Raw genomic sequence first — 9,871 nt, forward strand, 5'->3', positions numbered from 1 at the left:
TTGGCTTTTCTGTTTGTTACTTTTAGAGAAAGTCTGAGATGGCTTCCAGATTCTATTATGTAGCAGAGATACTGGCATTTTGTCAGTTTTAGTCCTCTCCTAACACCACACTGGAGACGCCTTCCTCTCATGTTAAACACATTTCTCCTAAATAAGGATCTTCTGCCATACACATCCATGTGGATGAGGTGTTGCTACAGACCCCACTGAGATATTCATGATGCAGAAGTGTCGCATGTTTCCCTGCCGTTTCTGTGCCGAGCAGGTTGACGATGGGGAAAAACAAATCAACTTTACTGCGGCGTAATAAACATGCAACACAACCAAACCAAACCGATTCCAGCAGCCATATTTGAATATTTTTGGAGAATTAAACCAACGTTGTTTGAAAACTCTCAAATCAGCTGAAAGTTCATTCCGATCACGTGAAAAGAAAATGCAAATTGTCCATAAACACTATCATTTTAAACTCATCCCCGCTTCACAATCCCTAATAGCTTTTGGAAAAAAAAAACACAACACACACAACCTTGTAAGTGGCTTGAGTAAAAATACCCAGCTATCTTTTGTGTGTGTGTGTTTGTGTTTTTGTTTAACACCCTATTATCCTGAACCAGGAAATGGAAAGCAATGAAAATAATCACCGTTTTCTTTAAACCGCAATTACTGAGATAAGCTGACTAACACCCAGTGGCTTATTAAAGCTGAAACTTTGGGAGCTTGTCGTTTTTTTTTGTTTTTCTCCCCAAGGTTTAGCACTTCACCCTCATTACCAAACAAACCTCTTCTTCTTCTTGATGATAACGCTCATGGTTTAGCGGAGGGATTCTCAGCCAGAAAACTCTAGAAATAATTCCAGTCTAGATTTGTTTTGTGAATATTATTTCAATCTGATGCGAGTGTGAGATTTTTGTACATATATAACATTGAAGTCATCTCTGAGGATGTGCACATGCGGCGCTCTGAGCGGCAGCCGTCTACCACGATCCAGGGAATAAGGTGTATATGTCCTCCCTGATACGTTTCTCATTTAGTTTGAGATAATCGTAATTGTTTTGGTCTCAGTTTACGGTCATATAAACCTCCTGGTCTCTGGCGTGAGTGAATGCACAGCGTTGTCTCGGTGCCTGCCTCACTGCATGAGTCACCTCGCTGTCTCGGGCAGTTTTCCCACATCTGGGCCTCTGTGTCTCGAAGGGATCGGCGTGTCGCCCCTCCTCCATGCCCGTGGGACAATGCGCCTCCTTTTAGCACTGTCATGTGCCACTTATTAAAGTAAAACACGGCCACAGTGTGACAACAGACCCACCATTATGTCCATCACTCTCTGCCTCTTGCGCTGTAAGCAACTCTAATTATGTCCCTTTATTAGGCGCCATGCTGTGCATCATGTCCGCGGCTCCTCGAGTGTCATCTGTGTCAATAGATTTGGATAATCACGTGGCTGCACGCACAGATGTTCACTGACCGTAAGCATGTGACATTTTCCAGCACTAAAGCCCTCTGTATGGCTGTCTGCATTGTTTGTGATGTGTATCACAACTACAGAGTTGCTCTAAATAACGAAGTTTGTGTTTGTAGAGTAGAAACATTGTGTGTTTCTGCGGCTCTGTGCGCTGCTTCCTGAGGGACAGCTGATAGATAATAAAGCGCATGGAGAGTTTGAGCAGACAGACAAGGAGAACTTATGAGGCCCTCAGTCCAAACATCACCGAATTAGCCCTCATTTAGCCATCTGAGCAGCCGAGTCCCAGATGCACCAGAGCCTCCTTTACTTCTCTGAGAACTTCAGCAGATGTGAGCGACAGCAGCCATTAGTAGTTTGTCTCCATCCACCAGTTTACCTGCGAAAGGTTCATCCATTCATCAGCCTTTAACTACTTATGATGGCATTCTTCCATCTATCTAAACACCTGTAACTATCAAACATCAAGCCATCCATACATCCATCTGTTCATTTATCCATTCATCTATATTCATCCTGTCCAAGCATCTATCCATCCATCCATCAGTTTAAACATCCACTTTTTCCTTTATCCATCCATCTGTTTATCCATCCATACATCAAATGCGTCAAAGTATTCCAAAATCCAAAAATCTAAGCATCCGTTCATCCGCGTGTTCATCCAAATCACCACACGTTTTTAGGTATCCCTTTATCTATACCCACGTCCGGTCCTCTGCCCATCCGTCCGTCGGCTCACCACAGATTTTCCCTTGACCTGCTGCCGGGGCTATTTCTAGATCATCTCAGTAATCACGTGTCTGGCTCTACTTTGTTCTTTTGACTTTTACAGGGGACTCACAGTTTTGTCTCCAGCATCCTAAAGCATGATTCTTGTTGACATTTTTGAACGTCATGACCTTTCGTCTACTGTACAAAGCAATTAGAGTATTTCTGAGCATCCTCAAACGGCCGCTGGTCTGGGATCGAGGCTCGAGATTCACTCCTTGCTGTCGCAAGGCATCGTCCTTGGTGCGATCATTACTGGGTCGCGCCGTGTGTGTGTGTGTGTGTGTGTGTGTGTGTGTGTGTGTGTGTGTGCGTGTGTGTGTGCGTGTGCTTTCTAACCCTGCTCTTTATGAATTGTTGTTTATGACCTGCTATTGGATGGTGTTTGTACCAGGTTCATTTAGATTTTACGTCATGACATTTTAGGACATTCAAAAAAAGAGAAGCCAACTACATGTGAGGACAACATCCTCCTCATCAATACACAATTGTTGGCCTGTGTATATATAATCACACCCTCCGGTGTCACCCAAATGAGAATAAGGTTCCCTTTTAGGTCTGGTTCCTCTCAAGGTTTCTGTTTTTTTTTCTCTCACATCAGTCGCCTCAGTCGCCTCAGGCTCATCGCAGATAAATACTAACGCGTTTAAATAGAAGTTTAATATGAATCTTGAGGTTTTTTTTTTTTGTATAATATTAATCTTTGTATAATAAACCTTTTGTATCGTTTCTTCTGTAAAGCTGCTTTGAGAAAATGTTTTAACAAACACACTTTCCAGCGTCAACACCAGAGATCATCTGGAGCGATTCGGCTGCCAGACGCTTTCTTTACCTTTTATTATTCCCATGCATGGCATTGACCCTCGTTGTGTATTAAGCTTATCGTGTTTACATGGCTTTTTCTTTTTTGTGTGTGTTTTTCCATGAGATGTAGCCACCCAACCTTTAAGTGGTCATAAGAGGGGGGGGAAATGTGATTGTTTTGCATAAATTAAAGAAGCCGAGTGCGCCTAAGGCAGTCGTTCAGATTTTCCACTCAGATCAGTGTTGTCTGGTTCAATTTGTTGTTCTTTAGTGTCTTCCGAGGTCACGTGACCCCCGAGGAAATGGTTTTGACCCACATGGACCGATGGAACACTTTGCGTATATTGCAAATAACAGCTTTTTCATTTTCTCTGAACATCAGACCGTCCACTTTGATCCTCTTGCATGTCGGATGTGCAAGCAGCCTCAATCAGGGACGAGTAGGTACAAGTCCATTAAATCTCAGTACAAATCCATGTTTTTCATGTTGAAATGGTACGTCACTGAACATTTAATTCATCTTTGGTTGTTTGCACACTTTTACATCATGGCCATGAAACACACACTAGTCTGCCGGACCTAGGCTTTACTTTGCTAGCCAGTTTTAAATGAAGCGGAGGTTTTATTTTGTTTCCGTTTTCAGTGCGCAACAATCCCTCGTGTGAATCGGTGACGTGCAGGAGGTTTATCTGGAGACGGGTTTTTCTTACCTAGCACGTGTTTGCTGCTAACGATGAAGTTGTCAGGCTGCTTTTGTATCGGAGAGGTTTTTTGTCAGAGCAGTCTGCTTTGCTTTGATCACTCATGGTGAAGTATGCCCAGATCCCTGGTGTTTCTTGTCATTAGTTCAACAACATGTACTCACATGACATTATGTTGTGATTGTCACCAGGTATTGGCTATTGATGTCAGAGCTCCCCCCCCCCCAACCCCCCACCCCTTGAGTAAACAAGCACAGTATCAGCATGTATCAGTGCTCGGATACGAAGGTGCAGGGAAGGTCGATTCATTCCGATTGTGGTGTAATGAATCACCTCCTGTAGGTTTGGGACAGACTGGCTGGGGGTTTTAGACACCAGCTGTTTGTACAGGCTCCGATTCCCAGCAATTAATTTAAGGCTTATCTCCCTCTGTCCACTCTCCAGGACAAGCTTTGGTCCTGCGGCTTTTTGCTAAGATGGAGATGCTACATGGACCGTCAGATTCGTGGGTCAGTTTAATAAGCCGAATCTGGCACGCCGACTAATTGTAGCGTCTCTAAGCAAACATCTGGAGCTGAGCTCATCTGTTATTTGGAGCTTGTAACACTGCTGCTGCTTGAATCTGATTGGTCAGGAGCTGTTGGGCATCGCCTTGTTCGGATCAACACAAGTCTGGGGGTGGTCTTCTCTGATCCTCCTGTAGCATAGATCATGTGACTAAACCACAGATTTTCCTGATTGCCTCGAATTTTCCTTCATCAATTGTCATATTTTGATATTTTTATGAAGTAGCCCACCCCCCCACACCCCCCCCGCCAAAATGAAGTATATCTCTATCTAACAGGATTTCCTGTTTGAGATGCTGTCTTTATGCAAATTTGTGCAAAGCGACCTACTTTTATTCCCCATGTGTGCGCTATCATTCCCAGAACATGGACTAGCGTATCCACACGTACATCCTTTCCTTTTCCACCCGTCACAGGTGTTTACTTTGATCCGGCTTCTTGTGTTTTTACAGATCCATGAACGTTGGACTCAGTAAATATGTCGGCACAGATACCGAGATCGGATATTGATCTTAAATCTCACATTCGCAATCCGATAACTGCATCATCCGATGGTCAGGTGACCGGAAGGGACTGGGATCTGGGCATATTTCACTATTAACCATAGTGAAGTAAATTAAGTAAAATAAGGTTTCACGTTCTAGAACTAAAAAAATCTCTGCAGATAAATAAATCATGTGGTGGATCCTGTCCATTTGGTCGTCCAGATTTTTATTCCTCTCTAGCACTTTACAAACAGCCTGCAATCCCTGCAATCCCGCACCCACCCCACACTCCACTTCCCAGGATTCCAGAGCCGAGCATTTAATCTTGACTACGAGCCAGGGCTTAGTTCTCGTCCTTGCTTGTGGCAGTGCATCACATTGTGAGTTTACCCCACCTGCCTCAAGCTGAGAGTGGCTCTACACCCATCTTGCCCCCAACGTCCTGATTATCCAGCACGGCTCCCAAAAAAAACTCTCCCCAGAACATCTCTCTCCAGCAGTGCTCCATGTTCACAGTCTCCTCCTGACAGCCTCATTTCTCAGCGCCGTACCCCAAAGGCTGAGCTGCTGTGCTGCCTGCTGCTTCAGAGACTTTACTTCCTGCCCAGAACAAACAGGACTATCCAAATAAACATGGCAGGGTTTTACTTGGAGCAAGGCATTCTCATTGACGTACCACTTCACGCATGGGATTTTTGGCCTTTTGGATTTCAAGGCAGTTATTTTCAGTACCAACACCGCACAAGTTTTTATTTCAGAGCGCGTTGAAATGTCTCGGGGTGGTGAGTAGAGCTAACCGGATGAACGCCTTTCTGAGCAACCATCATTTGACAAGTCAAGCTTCTTTGTTACACTACTGTTCTTTTAAAGCTTACAGAATTTAGTACTCTAGTATGTCCTTTCAAACACCCTGCGCTATTTTACAAAGTTTGTTGCCTTTCAGTCCATAAAACAAGGCTGGCGGTGGCACATTGAATTAAAAACTAGTGATTAGGCTTGTTTGCACGTTTGCTCATTCTCTGCTTCAGTTCCAAACAAAACCTCGAACAGCGGGAGGCGTTAAATTACTAGCATGAAACCAAGTTGTTGTTGCTAGTCATGTTTATCTGCTTAGCTTGTTGAATGACCTTGTTACCCTCCTCTATCTTAAGACTGTTACCCTAGGGGAAAGAAGACACTCCTCATAAAGCTCGAGCAGTCGAGTAAACACCAGACCCGAGACATGCTGAAGGCAGAAGTCGAATTTTCCAAATCGAAGCTGTGATGAATCGTTAACAAGCATTCAACAGCATTCTATCGCCATGTAAAATAGGATTTAAAAAAAGAAAAGAAATAATAATTTTTATTTCTCATCCTCTTGGCACTCTTTTTTTTTTTTTTTTTTTTTTACTTAGCCTTTTTGTTTTTGGATGAACAGAGTGAGACAACATACCCTTCAGCTCTAGGCCACTTCAGATCTAAGAGAACACAGTGTCCTGCTTCCCAGACGTTTGCGTTCATGGTCAAGGGTGCAGCGAACGAGTGTTCTGGAAGATGGAGGGATTATAAAACTTATCCACGGGAGGAGGGGGAGGGGTTTAAAGCAGTAAACTTATCCACGGGAGCAGGGGGAGGGTTTTAAAGCGGGAGATCCTTATATCTCTTTTTCTTTCTGGCCAGCTTGAGGTTGTGGTGAATGGATAGATGGAGGGACAGATGGAGGGACGGTTGACCAAAAAACGCAACGAGAACGCAGAGAGCTAAGGTAGTTATGTTAGGAAGTTCCACTGCTTCTCCACTCAATTTCAAACTTGTTTATCAGACTCTAAATGATTATCTGGACAATTGCCCGTGTCTGACCATCCTCGCTCGTCTGCCTGTCCACATCTTCATTATTTCCTTCGTTCATTCATCTGCCTGGTACAAATATCTCTCCCTTCTATTTGTCCATCCGTTTCATTTGTTTATCGTTCCGTCCACGTGTTGTCCACTCATACATCCGTCCATCCAACCATCTATTTACACACCATTAATGTCATTCGTTGGATCTTTAAAGTAATTTCTCCATCTATGCTTTCCATGCATCAATTATTGGCAAAGAATCTCAGCTGACTAACCTGAATCTCCATCTATTTCTCCATTCATCCAAAAGACCAATCCATTCCAGTCTGTCTACCCCAACACTCATCCTTCGGTCTCTACCAAAACCTGATTTCCTGCATTTCATTCCATGTTCTCCATCCACCCATGTTCTCCATCCATCCATTCATCTGTTCTTGGCAGAGAATCATTGCTATGTGTCCACCCACGTCCTTGTCCTTATCCATTTCCAACATCACCTTGTCATCCATGTCATTCACCCATGTTGCCTATTCATCCATCCATCCCTCCCTCCCTCCCTCCATCTCTGCCTTCCCTGTGTGGTTTGTGGTGAGCCCGAGCAGCTGTTCATCATTGTGACCTCGGCGTGTAATTTAATATTTTGGAACTGCAGTTTATGATGAAACGAAAACACAAGAACTCTTATAGGGATGAAGGTAGACCTTAATGGAAGCCATTGACAGTAGTGTGTGTGTGTGTGTGTGTGTGTGTGTGTGTGTGTGTGTGTGTGTGTGTGTGTGTGTGTCTACTAAATAGCTCTATTCCCTGGGAGATGCTGTATATTTCAGTGTAGGGCTCAGGTTGCCCTAATGCCTTATGAGAGAGAGCAGATATCTGGAATGCAGCTGAGGTAACTTATGCCAGCACTCCTGTGTGTGTGTGTGTGTGTGTGTGTGTGTGTGTGTGTGTGTGTGTGTGTGTGTGTGCGCGCGCATTCTGATATGCTAATTCACCCTGGATGCCTTGTGAGTGTCACTGTAATAATTTGCCTCATACATTCATCAATATTTAACTTTATTCGGTTCAGAGAACTTTTCTTGGGGTGTAAATATTTACGGTGATCTCTCAGTGACCCGATCTAAACACGTTCTCGTCATGGAAAGAAGTCTTGAATTCCACATGGACAGCACAAAGGTTAAGAATCCTAAGTTTGACCATTTCCAAAGCGGTTATGCAGAACATTTAAAAAAAAACAAATCCTTCTGACAAACTGTCTTGTTTTTCGTCTTCCGTACGGAGGAGAGGACGTCACGTGTGAACACCGTTGCACAGGAAACCTTTAATTGTCGCGTACAAGCTTTTTTTTATTTTTAATCCTGACTCGTTTCCCTCCTCCCGCTTTCTTCACTAATGATTCACGGAGGTTCCCAGAAGTGCCTGCTTGTTTTGCATCAGGCAAAGTTTACGAGCTTTCTCTGCCTCGACTAATGACGGGGTTAATCAGTGGCTGATTGTCTCCTTCTTGCATGATTGAATTTATTTATATATATTTTACTTTTCCCCTGGCGGTCTGGCTTCCGCCCAACTCCGCCTGCTGTAAACAGTTTACCAAACGAACGGAAAATGAAGACGAGTCATGTAAGGTGAAGCTCCTCCGGGGCGCTTATTTGTGTTTGCGGACCGCTCTGACTTTTTCTGCTTGTTGGACTGCTGATGAAAGATGGTGCTGAAGAGTCACTCCGCGGTGCACGGTAATGCTACGGCGCTCCTGAATCCGGGAAATTCTGATAATGCCGAGGATGACGGCCGGTGTGCAGCTGTGCCAATATCACAGGGCCTGGAAATGACTCTCCAGACCAGGAGGGGGCAGCAGTCCATCTCTTAAGAAAAAAGATGAACAGAAAACTGAAAGGATTGTATGTTAAACCGATAAAATCAGTCTGCAGATCCTGTAGTGCACAACTTTATAAGATTTTCTGCTAGCGAGGATGGAATGTGGCAAGCAATAAACACGTTCGTTACATGTTGCGTTTAAGCAGTTAGGTTTAGGAGGTACACGGCATTACGACTACTGTTTATTAGAATTCATACAGGCCACGCCCACAAGCGACCGTCCTACAGGTGACACGGATAACTTGTTGTCATTAGTGTAACGTGAACTTCTAGTTTATAGACACAGCACCACCTGCTGGACTGGAGGACTCTTTACATTGTTTATGTTTAGATGGAGGAATTTTTATTTATTTATTTATTTATTTATTTATGTAAATTTGTGCTGTTTTCATAAATAGCTATCTAACCTGACTTATTTTTCTTGCTCCAGGGTGAGATGTGCTTTGTTAGCTGGCAATGCTTGTGTGATGAGTGTGTTGGTGATGAAGATCTGCAGGAAATCAGCAGTGGTTCTGCTGCCTTGTAAAATTGCAATAAAATTTTTTTTGTCCTTTTTTTTTTTTCCAGCCGTTCATTTGACACTCGCCTTTTAGCTTCTGTCTTCCGAACAGAGATGAGGGTGTGGCTTCGCTGCTTTACGTCTTAACTTCCCAGAACTCCACACCACCATCACGGCTGAGGGGGTTGCATTTGATTGTGGGAATTTTCTGGAAGTAGTGACTGTGTGTGTGTGTGTGTGTGTGTGTGTGTGTGTGTCAGTCACAGTCAGCAGAAGTCATGATTAAAAATCGAAAAAAACTAGTAATGTGGAGAAATTTTCCAGTCTGAATTCCAGACTTCCAGCTGAAAAACGTTAGCATTCAAGCTAACACAGAATTCCTTATAGTAGCTGCAAAATTCCCATGATGCTTTGCTGACTACAGCATAACCCCCAAATTCCAGAGAGGAAGGGCTTGTGAATACGCTGGTGATGAAGCTGATGCGTAAGCGTGAACGTGTGCATCACACCATGCACAGTGATGGTCAGGAGTGTTTGAAGGTAACTCCTCTGTCCTGTCTGCTTTCAGACGACCCGGCCGAAGCAGATGTTTGGCTGCTGAACAGCTGCACGGTCAAAAACCCAGCAGAAGATCACTTCAGGAACAACATCAAGTAAGAACCCGCTTCGAGACGGGACTCATTAATACACAAGGGTTATTAGTAAGAACATTACAACACCAGCTTCATCAAAAGCATCTATTATACACACACACACACACACACACACACACACACACACACACACACAACCCAAATTCACTTTCTCTGTCTCTGTCTGTCTCTCTGTCACATACACACCATACCACAAACGCACACATTACACAGAGAAACACACTCACTCTGTTTGTG

The 9,871-nt window shown here is 43.8% G+C and overlaps 1 protein-coding gene across 1 annotated transcript in view; it reads left to right on the forward strand.

Annotated features, from left to right (window-relative positions):
- The window catches only part of cdkal1 (CDK5 regulatory subunit associated protein 1-like 1), a 185,911-nt gene that overhangs the window by 31,747 nt on the left and 144,293 nt on the right, over positions 1-9,871 (forward strand). Inside the window, exon 4 of the mRNA XM_047810996.1 lies at positions 9,550-9,634. Within this exon, the coding sequence (XP_047666952.1) occupies positions 9,550-9,634 (85 nt within the window). The remainder of the gene's footprint in view (positions 1-9,549; positions 9,635-9,871) is intronic.

This window comes from Tachysurus fulvidraco, chromosome 3 (genome assembly GCF_022655615.1).
Source record: "Tachysurus fulvidraco isolate hzauxx_2018 chromosome 3, HZAU_PFXX_2.0, whole genome shotgun sequence".
Classification (NCBI taxonomy): domain Eukaryota; kingdom Metazoa; phylum Chordata; class Actinopteri; order Siluriformes; family Bagridae; genus Tachysurus; species Tachysurus fulvidraco.